Source organism: Hypomesus nipponensis, chromosome 24 (genome assembly GCF_054491055.1).
Source record: "Hypomesus nipponensis isolate SF chromosome 24, ASM5449105v1, whole genome shotgun sequence".
NCBI lineage: Eukaryota > Metazoa > Chordata > Actinopteri > Osmeriformes > Osmeridae > Hypomesus > Hypomesus nipponensis.
In genome coordinates, this window is record NC_140384.1 from 9,474,350 (window position 1) to 9,497,500 (window position 23,151).

At 50.0% G+C, this 23,151-nt stretch overlaps 1 protein-coding gene across 1 annotated transcript in view; it reads right to left on the reverse strand.

Annotated features, from left to right (window-relative positions):
- Nucleotides 1–23,151, reverse strand: part of grid2 (glutamate receptor, ionotropic, delta 2) — a 239,552-nt gene that overhangs the window by 6,656 nt on the left and 209,745 nt on the right. The window contains exons 13-15 of the mRNA XM_084690482.1: nt 20,367–20,556; nt 8,976–9,142; nt 664–904 (exon numbers count right to left, since the gene is read on the reverse strand). Coding sequence (XP_084546608.1) covers nt 664–904; nt 8,976–9,142; nt 20,367–20,556 — 598 coding nt within the window. The remainder of the gene's footprint in view (nt 1–663; nt 905–8,975; nt 9,143–20,366; nt 20,557–23,151) is intronic.

Genomic DNA, 23,151 nt, shown 5'->3' on the forward strand with positions numbered 1-23,151 from the left:
GTATGACAAGCAAACGCTAGTGGAACATCTAAGGCTCGCCGTGGATCTCTGAGATTCTCCATTGCTATCCACGGTTCTTACAGCGCCCCATAACAATGTTCTCCAGGAGAACCGTGCGGGACATTAAATGCTGCCGTCCATCTTCACAGTACGCTGAGCACATCATGGATGTATGGCCATGCTGAGACGTGGTTTTCCAGTACAGGAACTAGTTGTTCTCAATTCCCCTCTCTCCTCCAACAGCCTCCATCACTGCTGGGCTGTGCCTTGGCAGCAGGTCTGATTTATTGTATGAGGGTCGGTACGGACCGGCGAGGGGGAGATTGATTTAAACCCCAGCACAGCGCTGAGGTCTGTGTGAGGTTGTGGTTATGGTCACTGATGATGTCAGGTGGGTTTATGATCGTGCAACCCTTGACCTCGCCCCCCCCCCCCTCACTCCACCAGACACCCACCACTCCCCTCCCTCCCTCCCTCCCTCTCTCCCTCCCTCCCTCCCTCCCTCCCTCCCTCCCTCCCTCCCTCCCTCCCTCCCTCCCTCCCTCCCTCCCTCCCTCCCTCCCTCCCTCCCTCCCTCCCTCCCTCCCTCCCTCCCTCCCTCCCTCCCTCCCTCCCTCCCTCCCTCCCTCCCTCCCTCCCTCTCCTCCCCCTCCTCCCTCTCACCTCCTTGGAGGGCACCCTGGAGCCCTTCCTACGTGTCCACCAGCTCTCCACGGTGGCGATGAGGCAGGACAGCAGCACTCCGGCCGCCAGCACGCAGAACACGCCCGCGAAGCTGTGGATGTCGAGCGCCCCGCCGCGCTGCCGCGGCTGCACCGAGGAGAAGAGGTCACACGGCCCGTCACGGGGCCACCACTTGAGCTTCAGCACGTCCATGTCCCCACTCTGCTGCAGCTCCAGGATCCTGCAGGGAGCACACACACACACACACACACATATAGACCCACACAGACACACACACGCATAGACCCACACAGACACACAAAGACACACACATACATTCACAGGCATGGATGCATGCACACACACACACACACACACACACACACAGGCAATAGTTAGCCTTTAAAATAAAACATATTACAACGAAACAAAGCCGTATCTGTCAAATAACAGGTCTTGACTCTCAGCTTTGTTTGAAAATAAAGGCATAAAGTGTTTCTCTCAAAGGCATCAAACCCTTTCTAGGCGGTTGGTACAAGGTGTTATTTATTGGTGCCTGTCTGAAGTATTTTCTCATTCAAAGCACCACACAGACACAAAACCATCATTGACATTCACAACACATGACCCGTCTGACTGCAGGTGCTGTAACCCCATTCCACCACTAGAGAGCAACAGCACCTAGACAATATTTCTCCTCCGGTGACTCTTGTGTTGGTCTGTCAAAGTCATTAAATACATATTAATGTGTTTTGTAGCAGAGAACGTGTGCTTTGTCTTGATGTCATTATGCCGGCCAGCTAAAGTAAATGAATTACAACATTAATAAACAAAGACCTCACACACTGATTGGGAGCCTGTTAATTTACTGCCGTGCCATTTAGTGGTCACACACACACACACACACACACACACACACAGAGGCATTCACACACACACACACACACCACACACACACACACAGAGGTATTCACACACACATACATGCGTACATAGGCGTGCATGCACACAAACAAGCGCACACACACACGCCCCACACACATACAGTGACAAGAACGATTAACCTGACCTTTAACCTCTGACCCTGGACGGACACTAAGCACCAGGTCAATAACAGATGCTGCTAATCGATAGTGACGACAGCTGATGTGATTGATCAAGCCAATAAAGTTGACAGAGGAAGGTAATCTTTCATTCGAGAGTGAGGAGAGAGAGAGAGAGCAGGACGGAGAGTGAGGAGAGAGAGAGAGAGAGAGCAGGACGGAGAGTGAGGAGAGAGAGGGAGAGCAGGATGGAGGGTGAGGAGAGAGAGAGAGAGCAGGACGGAGAGTGAGGAGAGAGAGAGAGAGAGCAGGATGGAGGGTGAGGAGAGAGAGAGCAGGACGGAGGGTGAGGAGAGAGAGAGAGAGCAGGACGGAGAGTGAGGAGAGAGAGAGAGAGCAGGACGGAGAGTGAGGAGAGAGAGAGAGAGCAGGACGGAGAGTGAGGAGAGAGAGAGAGAGCAGGACGGAGAGTGAGGAGAGAGAGAGAGAGCAGGATGGAGGGTGAGGAGAGAGAGAGAGAGCAGGACGGAGAGTGAGGAGAGAGAGAGAGAGCAGGACGGAGAGTGAGGAGAGAGAGAGAGAGCAGGACGGAGAGTGAGGAGAGAGAGAGACAGAAAGAGAGAGACAGAGAGAGAGAGAGAGAGAGAGAGAGAGAGAGAGAGAGAGAGAGAGAGAGAGAGAGAGAGACAGAGACAGAGAGAGAGAGACAGAGACAGACAGAGACAGACAGAGAGAGAGAGACAGAGAGAAAGAGAGAGAAAGAGAGAGAGACAGAGACAGGAGAGAGACAGAGAGAAAGAGAGAGACAGAAAGAGAGAGACAGAGAGAGAGAGAGAGAGAGAGAGAGAGAGAGAGAGAGAGAGAGAGAGAGAGAGAGAGAGACAGAGAGAGGAGAGGGACAGAGAGAAAGAGAGAGACAGAGAGAGAGAGACAGAGAGAGAGACGGTGAGGAGAGAGAGAGAGCAGGATGGAGGCTGAGGAGAGAGAGAGAGAGCAGGATGGAGGGTGAGGAGAGAGTCCCCTGTGAGGTGCAGAAACACTCTAGAGTCAACAATGAGAACACACACACACGTGTCATAATCCGTCTTAACCCATGAAGTATGAGATCATTGGTGTAGGACCGCGCGCTGCCAAGAAAGATGATAGGAGAAAGGGGTGAGGAGAGAGGGAGGGGTGAGGAGAGAGGGAGGGGTGAGGAGAGAGGGAGGGGTGAGGAGAGAGGGAGGGATGAGGAGAGAGGGAGGGGTGATGAGAGAGGGAGGGGTGAGGAGAGAGGGAGGGGTGAGGAGAGGGATGAGGAGAGAGGGAGGGGTGAGGAGAGAGGGAGGGGTGAGGAGAGAGGGAGGGATGAGGAGAGAGGGAGGGGTGAGGAGAGAGGGAGGGGTGAGGAGAGAGGGAGGGATGAGGAGAGAGGGAGGGGTGAGGAGAGAGGGAGGGGTGAGGAGAGGGATGAGGAGAGAGGGAGGGGTGATGAGAGGGGTGAGGAGAGAGGGAGGGGTGAGGAGAGAGGGAGGGGTGAGGAGAGAGGGAGGGGTGAGGAGAGAGGGAGGGGTGAGGAGAGAGGGAGGGGTGAGGAGAGAGGGAGGGGTGAGGAGAGAGGGAGGGATGAGGAGAGAGGGAGGGGTGAGGAGAGAGGGAGGGGTGAGGAGAGGGATGAGGAGAGAGGGAGGGGTGATGAGAGGGGTGAGGAGAGAGGGAGGGGTGAGGAGAGAGGGAGGGGTGAGGAGAGAGGGAGGGGTGAGGAGAGGGGTGAGGAGAGGGATGAGGAGAGAGGGAGGGATGAGGGGGTGAACGAGTGATGTCAATCAGAGTAATGAGACGAAGGAGAAATGATGCAACTCCCTCGCACGCTCGGGCAGCGCTCTGTCAGAATCCTCCAGTGTTCCTGGAAGGAAACCCAAGATGGAAGGCTATTTGAAGAGTGTGTGTCAGTGTGTGTGTGTGGCAGTGTGTGTGTATGAGTGGACTTGCTTAACTACCTTTGAGGGAGGGAATCTCCTCACAACTATCGTGAAACACGAAAAACTGGACCGTGTTGGGGTCCCCAACTCTCCCGAGGGTGAGAATTCATGTTAGGTTGAGAATTACATTACGTGTTAAGGGGTAGAGGTTAGTGGTTAGAGCTGACATCATTTTGAACGGAATTGAATGGTAAGGGCCCGCTAGGCCATAAAAACAAAAGCATGTGTGTGTGAGAGTGTGTGTACAGTATGTATGTGTGTGTATGTGTGTGTAAATAAGTGTGCGTGTGTGAAGAAGGATGGATACTTTGACGTGTCAACACTCCTGTTGATTAAAGTTCGACAGGGAAGGAAACGCACGATCTCACGATGAAAAACAAAAAACTGCTGTAAATTGTCTTCTCCTGCTTGCCGTACCTTGAGGTACCACATAGACACCGAACTCTGTACGCTAATATCTGAGACCGGATCTCAGAAGGACGTTTTAAGCTGCGGTTTACAGCGGACTGCACCTTTAAGTTTGCAGCCCAGTTGTCGTGGAGTGTGCACGTGTGTGTGTGTGTGTGTGCAGGATTGTGGTTGTGTGTGCATGTATGTGTGTGGGGTGTGTGTGTGTGTGTGTGTGATGGGGACAACCATTGTAATTCTGTTCCAGGTCTGGTCCATTAACACAGGTCTATACTGAGATTGGGATCATTTATCGCTGTTCTCGGCAACTAATTGGTATCTCCATGTAAGCCTGTCTGTCTGTCTGTATGTCACACACACACATCCGGAGAGAGATAGAAAGATGAGGGAGAGGAAGAGAGAAGGAGGGGAGAGAGAGGGAAGGAGAGGGGGAGAGAAAAGGAGGTGGAGAGAGGGAGAGAGCGTGAAGGTGAGAGAGAAAGAGAGAGAGACAGATCTCGTGGATCCAATGGTTATATTTGTGTTTTTTTCTAAGCTGCTGAGAAACAGAGGAGATAACACACACACGCACACACACATTTCCTCTGGGGGAGGGGGGGGGGGGTGGCTTCTGGAACATCAGAAAGACATGGGCAGTCCTGCACCTTCTTTGTGAGGGTGTACGAGAGAGTGTGTCTGTGTGTGAGAGTGTGTCTGTGTGTGAGAGTGTGTCTGTGTGTGAGTGTGTCTGTGTGTGAGAGTGTGTGTGCGTCAATACCTGCGTGTCATGGTGCCTGTACAGTATGCGCGAGCATGCGCCTTAAGGGCGTGTCACTCTGTGTACATGCGTGTTCATGTGTCTCCCGTAACGGCTGTAACCGGCGCTGTAGAGGGCAGTTGCCATGGTAACGGGCGGCAGCAGAGAACGATCAGAAGCTGTTAGACGGTCGAGTCTGACACTGAGAGAGACACACTGGAGGGAGAAGAAGACAGGAGGGAGGGAGGGAGATGGGGAGAGACAAGAGAGGGAGGGAGAGAGATGGGGAGAGACAAGAGAGGGAGGGAGAGAGATGGGGAGAGACAAGAGAGGGAGGGAGGGAGATGGGGAGAGACAAGAGATGGAGGGAGGGAGGGAGATGGGGAGAGACAAGAGATGGAGGGAGGGAGGAAAGGGAGGGACAAGAGAGGGAGGGAGGGAGGGAGATGGGGACAGACAGCAGACAGACAGACAGACAGACAGACAGGCAGGCAGGCAGGCAGGCAGGCAGGCAGGCAGGCAGGCAGGCAAGCAGGCAGACAGGCAGACAGGCAGACAGGCAGACAGGCAAGCAGGCAGACAGGCAGACAGGCAGACAGACAGGCAGACAGACAGACAGACAGACAGACAGACAGACAGGCAGACAGACAGGCAGACAGGCAGACAGGCAGACAGGCAAGCAGGCAGACAGGCAGACAGGCAGACAGGCAGACAGACAGACAGACAGACAGACAGACAGACAGACAGGCAGACAGACAGACAGACAGACAGGCAAGCAGACAGACAGACAGGCAGGCAGGCAGAGAGACACACACCACTCTACAAACAATAAGCACTTGTCTCACACTCCATTCTGCCCAAACACTCCACAAACAACAAACCACTCCACACACACACACACACACACACACTCACACACACACACACACTCACACACACACACACACACACACACACACACACACACACACACACACACTCCAGTAGATTAACAACATAAACATACATTGTTCCTGTCTGGTTGTTGATGTCTCTCAATATAAAACACAACAAACACTGTTGTTATGGAAGTTTGTATTGGAGAACTGTCTCACAAACACACAAACACTCAATCACACACACACACTCAATCACACACACACACTCAATCACACACACACACTCAATCACACACACCCTCTCTACCTTGTTTCTCCACTCTTACCCTCTCCCTGCTCCTTTTCTTCCTGTCAAAGCAAATCAATTCTTTTTCATCTGTGTCTTTATCTAAAGGGACCTACAGACTGTAAACATAGACACACACACACACACACACACACACACAGCCTCCCTCTCCAATTACTGGCTAAACCCCTGACTAGGGGGTAGAAGGGGGGTATTGATCAGCAGGAGGTGCTTAGCATGTTTACTCCACGCTCCAATCAGAGAGGAGATGAGTGAATCTGAGAGGTCCACTGGAGGAGGGAGGGGGGAGGGGGAGGAGGGAGGGGGGAGGGGGAGGAGGGAGGGGATCAGTCTACTCTACTCTACCTCCTCAGGTAAAGTTTGATCTGAAGTGCTCGTCAATACGCTTTATAACGCCACGGCAAAGAAGAAGAAGAAGTTTGTACACACACACACAGAGCAGGAAACTGCTGACGGGAAGGTCACAAAGACTGTAGAGAGAGAGAGAGGGAGAGAGAGGGAGAGAGAGAGAGAGAGAGAGAGAGAGAGAGAGAGAGGGAGAGAGAGAGAGGGAGAGAGAGAGAGGGAGAGAGAGAGAGAGAGAGAGAGAGAGAGAGAGAGAGAGAGAGAGAGAGAGAGAGAGAGACAGAGAGAGGGAGAGAGACAGAGAGAGGGAGAGAGAGGGAGAGAGAGAGAGAGAGAGAGAGAGAGAGAGAGAGAGAGAGAGAGAGAGGAGAGAGAGAGAGAGAGAGAGAGACAGAGAGAGGGAGAGAGAGAGAGAGAGAGAGAGAGAGAGAGAGACAGAGAGAGGGAGAGAGAGAGAGAGACAGAGAGAGGGAGAGAGAGAGAGAGAGGGAGAGAGAGAGAGAGAGAGAGAGAGAGAGAGAGAGAGAGAGAGAGAGAGAGAGAGAGAGAGAGAGAGAGAGAGAGAGAGAGAGAGAGAGAGAGAGAGAGAGAGAGAGAGAGAGAGAGAGAAAGAACACATGGCTGCCTCTCCTGGCTCCTCCATGTAGTCCCCTCCCTCCCTCCCTCCCTCCCTCCCTCCCTCCCTCCCTCCCTCCCTCCCTCCCTCCCTCCCTCCCTCCCTCCCTCCCTCCCTCCCTCCCTCCCTCCCTCCCTCCCTCCCTCCCTCCCTCCCTCCCTCCCTCCCCCACCACCACCACCACAGGGATACCCACAATACTGGATAATAATTTCCTCTTTCTGCTCCATTGACTTGTATAATCTGAAAAAGTCAGCTAAAATTTTGTTTAGACGGTAATTTTTAGTCGGTAATTTCCACGGTATTGTTGTGTGGAATCGTAGGGGGACATTTTTAGTAAACTGTTTTATTGAACTGACTCGAGGAAGTCTGTGCCCAGAGAGCCTGTCAACGTCACGGAAACAACAGCGATAAATCAAACATGGCCGCCAATTAATAGGCTGTTTGCTTTAATAAGTGCCATTATTGGCAATATGGAGCGTTTTATCGCACCAGGGAGCAAAAAGGGAGCAATGACATGCTTCTGTTTACTCACATGAACACCCACAAACACAAACACACACACACACACACACACTCCAGGAGCCTAGACAAGAATGGACACGCACACACACACCTTTATATACACGCTGTTTTCCATCATCAGTGTAAATTCTGTATTAAGTTGTCTCTTAGGAGGGTTCTGGAGAGAACACGCATGAACACACACATTCTGTCTGTCAGAGCTGCCAGTCCTCTGGGATGTGTGTGTGTGCATGTGCACAGGTGCCTGGCCCTGTGTGTGTGTGTGTGTGTGTCTGTGTGTGTGTGTGTGTGTGTCTGTGTGTGTCTGTGTGTGTGTGTCTGTGTGTGTGTGTCCGGGTGTAAACCTGTTACTGTATATTGTTACTGTTATAGTTTCCGTTACTGTATATTGTTACTGTTATAGTTTCCGTTACTGTATATTGTTACTGTTATAGTTCCGTTGCTGTATATTGTTACTGTTGTAGTTTCTGTTGCTGTATATTGTTACTGTTATAGTATCTGTTACTGTATATTGTTACTGTTATAGTTCCGTTGCTGTTTATTGTTACTGTTATAGTTTCTGTTGCTGTATATTGTTACTGTTATAGTTTCTGTTACTGTATATTGTTACTGTTATAGTTTCTGTTGCTGTATATTGTTACTGTTATAGTTTCTGTTGCTGTATATTGTTACTGTTATAGTTTCTGTTACTAGTTGGAGACACCTGGGGACTGGTTGTTTTCATCCTTATTCGTATAGTATAACATATTTTAGGGTTCTTTCCCCTGGAACAGATTTCATGTTCCAACCGAGTGGGGCTGTCGCTGTCTTGGTGTGTGGGGCTGCATCAAATACCCTTTTTGCTCTGTTAAATTGCTGCACTAGTCCACACTTGACCAGCGGGGATCTCATCCTATTATGACTGTAACTGTTAGCTGCTCCTGGCATTCTCTAATCCCTGCTCTCCCCTCTCTGTCCCCCCCACACATCCCTTGTGGCGTGGGGGGTCTGAGCTGTCATCACCTGCCTGGTCATGGGTCGGACAACGCTGGACCAGGTCGTCAACTGGAAACCAGTGTCCATGACGGCCAACAGCGAGTTTACCGGTCCTGTCCTACATCTATAAAGTTCAACAATGGATTTTGGTGTTTCAAAACCCATTGACATTGTATGACTATGTTTAGCCTGTGTTCTGCCCCTCTCTCTCACCAACCGTCTCTGGAGGAGGGGATCCCTCTCTGAATTGCTCCTCCTAAGGTTTCTTCCATTTTTTCTCCTATTGGGAGTTTTTCTGAGAGTTTTTCCTTGTCTTCCTTGAGGGTTTAGGTTGGTTTAGGGGCAGTTCTATGGGCGTATGTGAAGCCCTCTGTGACATGCTTGCGTGTAAAAAGGGCTATACAAATACATTTGATTTGATTTGTGTTTGTGTGTGTGTCCCTGTGTGTGTGTGTGTGTCCCTGTGTGTGTGTGTGTGTCCCTGTGTGTGTGTGTCCCTGTGTGTGTGTGTGTTCCACCTCTGAGAGAAGATGTCTCTGTAGGGGGAGCCGTGCTGCATGGCGATGCCGTAGCCGCGGTCAGGGGCGTGGTTCCCGGCCGTGTAGAAGGAGCAGTCCTCGTCGTTGATCGCTACGTACTCCAGCACTGCCGCGTCCCACACAAAGCCAAAACGCCCGTACTTCACCTGCAACACACACACACACAAGCGCGTACACACACACACACACTTGTTATGAATATACTTGCATTGTAAGTTAAGTAATTCTCTCTCTCTCATTAAGTGTAGCAGAGCTAATGAAATATCCCTGCTCTCTGATAGGTCAGTTTCTGGGTCCGCTACAACCTGACTGGCTGCTGTTGACTCACGTCTAGGGCAGAGGTAGAGGCAGAGAGAGCCCCACAACATTCTCTCAAGTTTTCCCCAACGACCAAAGTTACAGATGAGGAACGGACATTTACAGAACACTACCCAGCTCTTAAAACACACACACACACAGACAGACACACACACACACACACACAGACACACACACTGTGTTTATGAGACAGTTCTCTCTCCTCCGTGTCGTCAAGGACGGGGAGAGAGAAGCGGATCGATCCTAACCCTCCAGGTAGACGGCATGGAGGGACAGCTACGACCACAAGAGCATCACTTAGCTGTGACCTTGGTTCAACTTGCAGGCATGTACGTAGTCACCGGAATCTTCTTTTTCCATCAACAAAGGACACTGTGGCTTTATGATGTCATCTGAGTATGTTTTACGATCCATGTCCCGCATTCTGGGGTTCACCTCAGAGCTACAGAGGAGCTGTACCCCCTGCCTCGAGCCTTCCCCACTGAAGCCCCTCCCTCCCTGCTGCAGCCCCCCCCTCACACACACACACACACACACACACACAGCCAAGGTAATTATTAGAAGACATTTTGTTCCAAAACTGGATGCACCGTTGAATTCTAATCACCGAATTGTGATTTGTATTTTTTTTTTTTGTCTTTTGAATGAAGAAACCTGACTAGAAGAGCAGATCCACTAAATGACTCTGTTCATTTACAGAAACAAACAGTTCTGCAGCAAATTGGAGAAAACCTGTGAATCGTTGCTCAATTTGCCCATCTTTCCTTCCCTTTTAACGCTCTCACTCCCTCCCTCTCTCCCTTCCCCCCTCCCCCCTCTCCCTCTGGTTGAACCGAAAAAGACCGGCATGGGATTCTCTAACTGACTTCAGACAACCAACACACTTCAAGGACTCTCTCCCTCTCTTCCTCCTCCTGTCTCCCCCTCCCTCCCTTTCTCTCTCTCCTTCCCCCATCCACATCCACCCCCCACCTGCATCTCCTACTGCCAGCTCAAGGACAACCCCCCCCCCCCCCCCCAAACAGAAACTCATGTCATCTCACTTGAAGATGAAACCAGACAAATCTCTGCTTCTCCTGCTTTCAAACGAGGTATTTAAGATGTAGACACTTAGGAGTGTCTGAGCTGGCTCCTGATCAAGGCCAGGTCTGTACCGTGGGCCCCAGGCTGCCGCTGAGTCATGGTGCTTCCTGTCTGACTAGTGGTCGGGAATTGTTCTCGCTTTACAACAGTGGACCAACCCTGCTTGCTACCTACCTGTCTAACTCTCTGTCTCCATGTTAACCTGTTGACAGTCTTCGCTGTCTGTCTGACTCGCCTCTCTCCCTGTCTCCCTGTCTAATCTCTACCTGTCTGTCTGACTGTCTGACTAATCTCTACCACTGTCTCCCTGTCTGTCTAATCTCTACCTGTCTCCCTGTCTTCCTGTCTCCCTAACTAATCTCTAACTGTCTCCCTGTCTGTCTGACTGACTCACCTCTCTACCTGTCTCCCTGTCTCCCTAACTAATCTCTAACTGTCTCCCTGTCTGTCTGACTGACTCACCTCTCTACCTGTCTCCCTGTCTCCCTAACTAATCTCTAACTGTCTCCCTGTCTGTCTGACTTGCCTCTCTAGCTGTCTCCCTGTCTGTTTGACTTGCCTCACTACCTGTCTGTGTGTCTGTCTGACTAAGCTCTAGCTGTCTGTCTGACTAATCTCTACCTGTCTAACAGCATACTCTTGTTTAGCTGTGAGTTACCTGTCTTAGCCCTCTACAGCATGATCTGCAGCAGTGAGGGTACATCAGGTAAACATGTGACCTTTAGAGAGAAGAAAGTAATCCATTTCTTCCTCTCCTCTTTCATCTCTGGAGGACAGAAATCCTCTCGTTCCTGCTCCCTGGCTCCCACTGTGTTTACTCTGACAGGCTCAGCTCTGCTCTGCTTACTAAAAACTCTCTGTAATGAGCCAACTCACAATGCTGCCAGTCAGCCAGCCATGGCAGCCAGCCAACCAACCAGCCAAGCCAGCTAGCCAGCCAGCCAGCCAGCCAGCCAGCCAGCCAGCCAGCCAGCACCAACTCCCAGTCTATTTTTCAAGACTCAGGCCCCAACCACCTCAAGCTGCTTTTCTCAGGTTCTAAAATTCCCAATAACCCCCCCCTTCAGCCTCCAGCTATCTCCCTCTGTCTCTACCGAGCCTCCAGCCTCTATCTCCTAGCCTCTATCTCCAAGCCTTTATCTCCTAGCCTTTATCTCCTAGCCTCTACCTCCTACTCTCCAGCCTCCAGCCTCTTTCTCTAGGTCTGTTGACATGCACCATTCTCTCCCAACACTGCCTCTGAGTTAGTTCTCCGTGGAGGGATTACACAGCCAAACTGAACACACACACACACCCATCCCCCCGCACACACACACAGCTCAACAAAAGCCCAACTGTATAATTCTACACATCCCAGAGCATTAGAATGTGCATTGCTTACAGCGGGACAAAAATGATGTGACAAACAAACACACACATACACACAAACACACACACACTCCTGCTGACACACACACACGCTCACACACCCTCATCGCTGATGGAGGCGACAGCCCGACGCGCTGTGTGACAACTTCTTCTCCTTCATTTGCTTTCACTCTTAATTGGCCTTGAGCTGTCATTAATTCTCTTTGTTTCTGTGTGTGTGTGTGTGTGTGTGTGTGTGTGTGGTGGTGGTGGTGGTGGGGGGGAATAAGCAGCCGGGGAAAAAAAGCAATTAATAGTCGATCGCCTGCCGTATGCTAATGTGCCCGGGCCTGTGTCTCCATGTCTGGTATCTGATAAAGAGGAAGGAGGGTAAACACTGACAGATGTTTCTGAATGCATCCAGAGGCATCGCCAGGATGATGTCGCCAGGATGATGTCACCAGGATGATGTCACTGGACTGGAACTTTTCTGACAGGATCTGAAAAGACGGTGACTGGCTGACGTTTTTGTTTATGATATTTATTTATTTTTCTTCCGTTTTTGGGCGTTGCAGTGTGTGGAGTGGGATTGAAAACGAAGCTGTTTCAGTTTTGGGGAAGAGGGAGAGTTTTCAAATCTATATCCATGGTTGTGATGAAAACTTTTTTGCTGCGTCGAGGATTTAATCCACGAGTCATTTCTACATACCATGTTTACAGATTTACCATTTCGGATAATAACTCAATTTTCAACAGAGCGGGGAAAGACTTACATTAAATCTAAACGTCGGTAAATTTACAACTGACTGTGTTCCGCACCACAGACACTGGTGGACTAGTCACAGCGCTCGACAACGTCAGAGCTGGAATCTTTTTACTTTAATAAACTGTGTGTTTATTGTACCTGCTCGCTGGATCTCTTCTCTGGAAGCCCTCTAAGGGACGTTTCCAATCGTTTTGGGAAATAAGTCACTCTCCAATCAATCTAAACAAAAACTTTGGAACTGAATGAGTCTTTGGACAACTCACGATAGAAGGCGAAATTGAAAAATCTGGAAACTGTCTGATGTCATTGATGGAACCTCAAGTATAATTGCGGAATGTGTTTAAACACCTTCATTGATGAGTGATACTCAAAGATATAATGCTATATGACCCAGGATCAATATTGAGGATGTTCAAACAGCAGTTTTCGGTTGGTCTTGCATCTGGACATTTTAGACTTTTCAATTCTGTGTGCATGTTGGTGTGTGTGTGAAAACAAACTTGTGTGTGTGTGTCCTTGCATGTGTGTGTGCTTGCATGCGTTTACTTATGTGTGTGTGGTTAGGAAAACCCATGCTCTCCAAGGACATTTCTTTCATGCTAATCTTCAGTATATAGATATAGAAACATCAAGGCCCTCATCACCCATCCATCCAGCAACCCTGGAAATTGATTCTGCGTTTAAGCTACTCAGTTTCTTTGATCTCTTTGAACATGGTATCAAAAGAGGAATCTATCTAAACAATCGAGGGGACTGAAGGAGAGGAGGAGGAAGGAAGGAAGGAAGGAAGGAAGGAAGGAAGGAAGGAAGGGAAGTAGGGTTGGAAGGTGGGAGGGGGCATGAGGCAGCAGGAGCCTGGACGAGGGGGCAGCAGAGGTGTGTGTGTGTGTGTGTGCGTACTTTCACCAAGACTTCACTTTAGGCCAACGTCTGCTACTGTGTGCTAACATCCTCTTCTGTTTTTACATTTATTTACAATCTAATTACAAAGCTGGTGAAAGTGGGCTGTGTGATTCATGTCTCTCTAACTCTCTCTCTGTGTTTCTCTCCACCTCTCGCTTCCTCTCTCTTACTTCCCTGGAATACCAATGTGAAATGTAATGATTTTGTTCGGGCCGTCCAACTGGAGATGGCCCTGACTGCCCTGATTAAGCCACTCTTTACAGCACTGTCTGGCCTGGCTGGACCTGCATGGAAGTTTCTCTCCAGCTGATGCTGGATTTCCTCCTTCCTGTCCTCCACAACTTCCTGCCTAGGAGAGCTGCATCTCATCGATGTGTCACCCCTTTGTCCTCTAAATGGGCCATCAATCTTAAAGGAGGGTCGAGGAGGACCAAGGTCAAAGGTCAAAATTGCCTAAACACTAGACACACTGGGGAATGAGAGACAGGGCAGAGAGAGAGAGATGGAAAGAGCGGTGTCCTACACACACACACACACACACACCCACAACGTGGGATATTTTCCCACGGCATTAGATCACATTATTACCACATCTAAACAGCATGTCATCCCCATGGACCAATCCCAGATGCCTGCTCTACACGGGGGACCAATCAACTGCCAGAGGCGAGTTAGAGTCAACTGGCTTAACATACAACCAGCATCCTCTCACATGGAGAGGAGCTGTCTTCCTCCTCTTCTTCCTCTCCCTCCTCTTCCTCCTCTCCCTCCTCTTCCTCCTCTCCCTCCTCTTCCTCCACTCCCTCCTCTTCCTCCTCTTCTTCCTCTCTCTCCTCTTCTTCCTCTCTCTCCTCATCTCTCTCCTCATCTCTCTTTTCCTCGTCCCCCCCACACCTCTCCTTTTCTTTTCCCCACTCTCTCGCTCTATGATAGCTCCACCTCTCTCTCCTCTCTCTCTCTCTCTCTCTCTCTCTCTCTCTCTCTCTCTCTCTCTCTCTCTCTCTCTCTCTCTCTCTTCCTCTCTCTATGATAGCTCTACCTCTCTCTCCCTCTCTCTCTCCCTCTCTCTCTCTCTCTCTCTCTCTCTCTCTCTCTCTCTCTCCCTCTCTCTCTCTATGATAGCTCCACCTCTCTCTCTCTCTCTCTCTCTCTCTCTCTCTCTCTCTCTCTCTCTCTCTCTCTCTATGATAGCTCCACCTCTCTCTCTCTCTCTCTCTCTCTGACAGCTCTACCTCTCTCTCCCTCCCTCCCCCAGGACATAAGGGCACCACTGGTTAGAGGGAGGCTGCAGTGAAGAAAGGGAAAGAGAGTGATAGATGAAAAGAGTTTCCCATGTCAGCCAGATAGACCATCAATTAACTTCACTCCTCCCCTGTTCTCCTGACACTGCTCCTCACTGCAGGAGATTACACCCTTTCACACACACACACACACACACACACACACACACACACACACACACGCTCGCACACACACTCTCACACAGTTTTTTCGTTTAATTTTTTTTCTCTATGTTTTTATAATCACTGAAGGAGAGGAGGAGTATATGAGGGGGAAGAAAGGAGGAAGGGAGAGGACAGGAGAGGAAAGGAGGAGAGAAAAGGAGAGGACAGGAGAGGAAAGGAGGAGAGAAAAGGAGAGGACAGGAGAGGTTGAGAAAGAGGATGTTACTGTTTGTCAAGATAGATCAGTCAATTCTAACTATGCTCTCTCTCTCTCCCTCTCTCTCTTTCCCTCTCCCCCTTCTCTCTCTCTCCCCCTTCTCTCCCACTCTCTCTCTCTCTCTCTCTCTCTCTCTCTCTCTCCCTCTCCCCCTTCTCTCCCGCTCTCTCATCTCTGTCTTTTCATCTGGTATTCCACTAGCTTCGCCAGGGGCCACACCAGTTCCTTTTGTTTTTCTCCCTCTCCGCTCACCTCTGTTGTCTTTCTCATTCTCTCTCCCTCTCCTTTCTGTCTCTCCCTGTTCACGTCTTCTCTCTCCTCCTCTCTCTCCTCTCTCTCGCCTCCTCTCTCTTCCCCTCTTACTCTTGTCTTTCACTCTTTCTTTAGAACTCCATCCTTTATCCCTCCCTCCCTCCTCTCTCTGGCTCGCTGTCTCTCTATTCTATTGGCACTCTCCTCTCTCTCTCTCTCTCTCTCTCTCTCTCTCTCTCTCTCTCTGCCTTTCTCTCTCTCTCCCTCTCTCTCTCTCTCTCTCTCTCTCTCTCAGTGTGAGCCCAGTCCTTCAGATGCCTAGCAACCGTCCCGGAGCTAAATCAATCTCCAGAGTGAGACTAGCAGGTTTAGTCTCTCTTAGTCCGTTCATTGCTCTCGTTCTTCACCTCTCTTCCATTCAACCACAGCTTCTCTCTCCCTCCCTCTCCTCTCTCCCTCTCTCTTCTCTCTCGTTCTATCCTTTCATCTCGGTCTCAGTCGGTGTATCTCTCTCTCTCTTTCTCTGTCCCTCCATCTTTTAAGTCCTCCTCACCCCATATTAATGCCCCATCTAAATTCTCCTACCCCTCCATCCCTCCACCTCCCCCCCCCCTCCCTCTGTGAGTCACGAAACTAATGTAGCCCACAGTCACATGGGCAGGAAATTGTTATAGAGCTAAAAGAAAACATTTCTGGCGGTAGGGAAAGTGATGAGGAATCCTGATGATCTTTTTCACCAGCCTGACTACAGTGTCTGTGAGTGACCCTGTGTGTGGTCCAGCCTCCGTAAATACTCTGACATGTACAGGACCCACCTACACTCACAGATGGGAGGATTCCAGAATGCTCTGGTAGGAATTCCAGAATGCTCTGGTAGAGTATTCTAGAATGCATTGCTGGAGTATTCTACTGTAGAATGCATTCAAACAGAGTGTCTTACAAGATTCCTCGAAAGAAAAACCAGATAGAGAGAGAGAGAGAGAGGGAGACACATACACACACACACACCCCCCCTGAGACATCAGCACCACAGCAGCTAGTGATAGACTCTTAGTAAACAGGGTCTGTTCTCATCTCTCCCTTTTGTCCCTGCATCACGCTGTTCAACAATGTTCAATATGACAAGCCTCTAATGAGGAATCTGCAGGAGGGAGAAAAAGAGGGGGAGAGAGAAGGAGGGAGAGGCAGGGGAGAGAGGGAGAGGGATAGGGGGGAGGGGGGAAGAGGGGGGAGAGTGGGGGGAGAGGGAGAGGGAGAGGGAGAGGGAGAGGGAGAGGGAGAGGGAGAGGGAGAGGGAGAGGGAAAGGGAGAGGGAGAGGGAGAGGGATAGGGGGGAGGGGGAAGAGGGGGGGAGAGTGGGGGGGAGAGGGAGAGGGAGAGGGATAGGGGGGAGGGGGGAAGAGGGGGGAGAGTGGGGGGGAGAGGGAGAGGGAGAGGGAGAGGGAGAGGGAGAGGGAGAGGGAGAGGGAGAGGGAGAGGGAGAGGGAGAGGGAGAGGGAGAGGGAGGGGGAGGGGGAGGGGGAGGGAAAGGGAGGGAAAGGGAAAAGGGGAGGGGGGAGGGGGGAGAGGGAGGGAGGGAGAGAGAGAAATAAAGTGGGAGAGAGAGGTATAAAGAGAGAGGTATTAAGGGAAAGAAAGAGAGGGCAATAGAGGTGGCAAGGGAGAGAGAATAAATAATCGTGTTTCTGTACAGAAAGACAGTAAACTCTACATCTTCCTATCTCTGTTCTTTAATTACCATGTGCTCTTGAGTGGGATTCTACCAAGATCACTACCGCTAGTTATCCACACGTACACACACGGCCACTCACTCACTCACTCACATACAGACACACACACACACACACACACACACTCCATCTTCTCTTGCACACACACACCCACCTACGCTCACTCACACACTCCATCTTCCCTTGTCTTGCACACACACACACACACACGTCCCCTATCTCTTTTTGTTTGCTCTGCCTCCTTCCATCTATTTATCTTCCTGTTTTGTGTTTTCCTTCCTTCCTTCCTTCCTTCCTTCCTTCCTTCCTTCCTTCCTTCCTTCCTTCCTTCCTTCCTTCCTTCCTTCCTTCCTTCCTTCCTTCCTTCCTTCCTTCCTTCCTTCCTTCCTTCCTTCCTCCCTCCCTCCCTCCCTCCCTCCCTCCCTCCCTCCCTCCCTCCCTCCCTCCCTCCCTCTCTCTCCCCTCCTTCCTTCCCCCCTGCCCTTCCGCCCCCTGGCTGGCTACAGCGAGGGGCATGTTTGCAGAGTAAGCCCTTTGTGATGAAGTCTGAAGATGGAGAAAAATGACACAGGCCTGTTAAGCAATGCTGTCTTTCAGCCAGCCTCATCTGTAGTCAGTCAAAGACACAGCGCCTCCCTCCCTCCCTCCCTCCCTCCCTCCCTCCCTCCCTCCCTCCCTCCCTCCCTCCCTCCCTCCCTCCCTCCCTCCCTCCCTCCCTCCCTCCCTCCCTCCCTCCCTCCCTCCCTCCCTCCCTCCCTCCCTCCCTCCCTCCCTCCCTCCCTCCCTCACCACAATCATCATCCTCCTCATCATCATCCTCCCCTCAATACAATCATCGTCATCCTCCTCAGCATCATCCTTACATGGGTGATTTTCTCATCTTAATCTCCCCTGTAATCTTCCTCCTAATCTATATAGTCCTAACCCTTCATCCATCCCAATCCCAGAGTCCTCCATCCCGTAACCACCGAAGCAGGTTAGACCAGGTGGCGCTGTACAGATTAGCGAGCAGTGAATCAGAAGTCCCCTCTACCGGCGCTGACACTCGATTGGCTCAGACAAAAAACCCACTGAACTGATTAGACCAGCAGTTCTGCAGCTCATGCTCCCGCGGGCCTGTTGATGAAACATGGCTGAAACCATGCTCTGCTGCTCTGCTGCTCTGCTGCGTGGTCAGCTGGGCCACCGTAGGACCACTGAGGGGTCCAATCTCAGACAGAGGAGAGGAGGGGGGAGAGAGGAGAGGAGGGGAGAGGAGAGGAGGGGGGAGGAGAGGAGAGAGGAGGGGGAGAGAGGAGAGAGGAGGGGGAGAGAGGAGAGGAGGGGGGAGAGAGGAGAGGAAGGGGGAGAGAGGAGAGGAGAGAGGAGAGAGGAGGAGAGAGGAGGGGTAGAGAGGAGAGGAGAGAGGAGGGGGAGAGAAAGGGGAGACAAGAGGAGGGGGATAGGAGAAGAGGATATGAGCAGAGAGCACAGAGGAAAGGAGAGGAGATGTCAATTGAGAAAGGAGGAGAAAGGAGGAGAAAGGAAGAGACTATAGGAGACTATCATCTTTAATAAACAGAGTTTGCCCCTGAGGAGTCTGGCAGTGTCACCGTCAGCTTGACAGATGATATTATTCTGCTACAGTGATCCCTATCACTCCAGCCAGGGAGAGAAATCCATAGTGTTGTTCCTGAGAAGGTGAGAGGCTTATCCTCACACACACACACACTCACACACACACACTCACACAGACCGACGCGCACACATGTAGACACACACACAGACAACTCTAGCTTGATGTTCCAGGACAGGTCATTTAGGAACACAGTCTTAGACACGCTGAAAGACTCTTAATGGTCTCCAGAGGGTCTGGAGCAGAGATGGGGGGGGGGGGGGGGGAGATACACAGTTGAAGAAACTACACAAGAACCCAAATCACTTCAGGTAAAAGTCAAGCAATATCAGGTGAAGAAAAAGAGACATGGAGTGATGGAACGCGGTTGAAAAAAGTATAGATCGACAGAACCCAGTTGTAGTTCTTTGCCCGCGTCAAATAAACTACAACCGCAGTGCCAAGGAGATGGGTGGAGGTGCTGGGCCTGTGGCCGAGGATCCACCAGGGGGAGCTCTAGAGCTGGGGCTGCGGTTCAACACCCAGGGCAGGTGAGAGAATGACAGAACAGACAACATGCTGGGACTGACACTTGCCGTGTTTCTTGCGACGGGGGAGGTGTCACCCTATCAGCAGCCATCCCTCAGGTCAGCTGATGCAACTCATGAGCATCAGCATCCTCCCCAATCAACCTCTGCTGCCTCTGATAGCTGCCTCTGAGAGTTGCCTCTCTGCTGCCTCTGATAGCTGCCTCTGAGAGTTGCCTCTCTGCTGCCTCTGATAGCTGCCTCTGAGAGTTGCCTCTCTGCTGCCTCTGATAGCTGCCTCTCCTCTGCCTCTCCTCTGCCTCTGAGAGCTCCTCTCTGCTGCTTCTGCTGCCTCTTATAGCTGCCTCTGTGCTGCCTCTGTGCGGCCTGTGCTAGCAGGCTTCCCAGGCTGGGGGAGTGCGGTGGGGGACACACAGTGTTCCTGACACGTTAACGGGAGGGGCATGAGGCGGGGATGATGCAAGGCATTAAGAGCTTACCCAAGCATGACAGACAGACCTGGTCGACAGACCCTGTATAGTATAGTATAGTATAGTATAGTATAGTATAGTATAGTATAGTATAGTATAGTATAGTATAATATAGTATAGTGTAGTATACAGTAGTAAAGTATAGTATAGTATAGTATAGTGTAGTGTAGTGTAGTATACAGTAGTATAGTATAGTATAGTATAGTATAATATAGTATAGTATCGTGTAGTGTAGTGTAGTATACAGTAGTATAGTATATTATAGTATAGTATAGTATAGTATACAGTAGTATTGTATCGTATCGTATAGTATAGTATACAGTAGTATTGTATCGTATAGTACAGTATAGTATACAGTAGTATTGTATCGTATCGTATAGTATAGTGTAGTATACAGTAGTATTGTATCGTATAGTATAGTATACAGTAGTATTGTATCGTATAGTATAGTATAGTATACAGTAGTATTGTATCGTATAGTATAGTGTAGTATACAGTAGTATTGTATCGTATAGTATAGTATAGTATAGTATACAGTAGTATTGTATCGTATAGTATAGTATACAGTAGTATTGTATCGTATAGTATAGTGTAGTATACAGTAGTATTGTATCGTATAGTATAGTGTAGTATACAGTAGTATTGTATCGTATAGTATAGTGTAGTATACAGTAGTATAGTACAGCAGATTTCCTACCTTGCGGATGCCTTCCTTGGACTCGTCCACGTTGTTGTCGGCTGTCCGGTTGATCATGCGCCACATCTGGCCGTACATGGGATCTCTCTCAAACGGGTTCATGGCCTTGCTCCGGACCTGGTCGTACACAGCTGAGTCCAGCACTGTGCCATATGGCAGGTCAGTCTGTTTCGACAAGTCCTGGAGAGACCTGGGGAGGGAGAGGGGGAGGGAGAGAGATACAGAGAGAGATACAGAGAGAGAGATACAGAGACAGAGAGAGATGCAGAGAGAGAGAGAGAGAGAGAGAGAGAGAGAGAGAGAGAGAGAGAGAGAGAGAGAGAGAGAGAGAGAGAGAGAGAGAGAGAGAGAGAGAGAGGGAGAGATGGAGACAGAGAGAGAGAGAGCAATAGAGGGAGAGAGATGAAAACGATGGAGACAGAGAGAGAGAGAGAGCGATAGAGGGAGAGAGATGAAAACGATGGAGGCAGAGAGAGAGAGGTACAGAGGTACATGAGAGAGAGAGGGGAAGAGAAGAGAGGAAAGGAGAAGATAGTAAACACATTAGCACTGATACACAATCATATCCTCTCAGGCAAGCAGGGCAACAGGCACAGAAAACACAATTAAACTGTTAAACAAAGAGTAGCATTGTCAGCCGTGAGTTCATAACTTGAAGCCAATTACAGAGTAAGTCAACCATCTGGGAAGAGTTCCCTGTAGCTATGGGATGGTAATGGAGTATGGTGCGTGTGTGTGTGTACGTATATGTGGCGTGTGGGTGTGTGTGTACACGTGTGTGTATGTATACAAATGTGTGTGAGTGGGTGGGTGTAGTGTGTGTGTGTAGTGTGTGTGTGTGTGTGTGTGTGTGTGTATTGTAATAAATGTAGTCCATGGTGTGGCTCTGTTCACACCATCTCCAGCTTCTCTGGGGACATGAAGGTTTTTTAATTACACCAATGCCATGCTTTGGTAGCTGCACTTCCCCCCAACCCAGGCCATCAGTAATAGGAAAACATTACTTCAACTAATTACAGTTTGTTTGGGAACTGATGGAGACACACACACACACACAACCCACCCATGGATGAGGATATGGGAAACAGTAATAATCTATGTTGGGGATTGGGGGTGGAGGGAGGATGGGGGGGGATGAGGGGGCTATCTGTTTTCCAATCACACTGTGTTTTATCCAGATTCAGAGCAGATGTTACCTGCTCAACTGAATTATGGATGCTGCTCTATTCTCTACTCTCTGGTCTCTACTCTCTGGTCTCTACTCTCTGGTCTCTAGTCTCTGGTCTCTACTCTCTGGTCTCTACTCTCTGGTCTCTGGTCTCTAGTCTTTGGTCTCTACTCTCTGGTTTCTACTCTCTGGTCTCTACTCTCTGGTCTCTACTCTCTGGTCTCTACTCTCTGGTCTCTACTCTCTGGTCTCTCCTCTCTGGTCTCTCCTCTCTGGTCTCTCCTCTCTGGTCTCTACTCTCTGGTCTCTCCTCTCTGGTCTCTACTCTCTGGTCTCTATTCTCTTCTATCTCGTCTCTATTCTCTGGTCTCTACTCTCTGGTCTCTACTCTCTAGTCTCTACTCTCTGGTCTCTATTCTCTGGTCTCTACTCTCTGGTCTCTATTCTCTGGTCTCTACTCTCTGGTCTCTACTCTCTGGTCTCTACTCTCTGGTCTCTACTCTCTCATCTCTATTCTCTGGTCTCTACTCTCGGGTCTCTATTCTCTGGTCTCTATTCTCTGGTCTCTACTCTCTCGTCTCTATTCTCTGGTCTCTACTCTCTGGTCTCTACTCTCTGGTCTCTACTCTCGGGTCTCTGCTCTCTGGTCTCTACTCTCTGGTCTCTACTCTCGGGTCTCTACTCTCTGGTCTCTACTCTCGGGTCTCTATTCTCTGGTCTCTATTCTCTGGTCTGGTCTCTTTTGGAATGTGATGCTGAGTTCAAACACTGAGGCTTGAACTGCCCTGTCAGACCATTACTGCCACTGCTGCTCCTCTGAAACACACACACACACACACACGTTCAAGTACTCACATGCAAAACACATGCATGCACAAATACGGCGATCACACACACCCCAGAACACACACACACCCCAGAACACACACACACCCCAGAACACACACACACCTCTGCCCATCCCCCTCTTTATGAAGCGACTCACAAACTCTTTGAAGCTGATAATGAACGGGCCTGCTAACGCTAATCTTTCATTGCTGTCAATTAGTCTTTGCCCTTAATCTCCGCCCACGCCCTCCACACACGCACGCACACACACACACACACACGCACGCACACACGCACACACACACACACACACACTCACACACACTCACAGGACTGTGAGGCTGTCATGTAAAACATGATAGCTTACACTCTATGAAGTAGCTCCCAAGGAAGAAGGACACAAGAGAGTTGGAGGAGAGAGCTGGGGGAGGGAGAGAGGGAACACTTGGTTTCAGTTTGGGATGAGTTTCAATAAGCGATACTGACTTCCTTCCGTCTGGTCAGTGTTGATGAAGGCCCTGCTTTCACACGTGTTGGGAAACCAGTTTGGACCGGTTTCTATTGCACGGGAATTGCACCGTGTCGATTAAGTGTCCAATATGTTTTGAACTGATATGCAATATGCACCATTAAATATGAATTAGTCATGTGCCATGCAATGAGCCATATGCAATATTTAATCAGAGAAAAGTCACATGGAAACTTAACAAGGTCAGATCACTGATCCCTTCCCTAGCAACCAGATGGCTTGGTTGACAGGGAATACATTTAAGAACTTCCTGTTTTGCT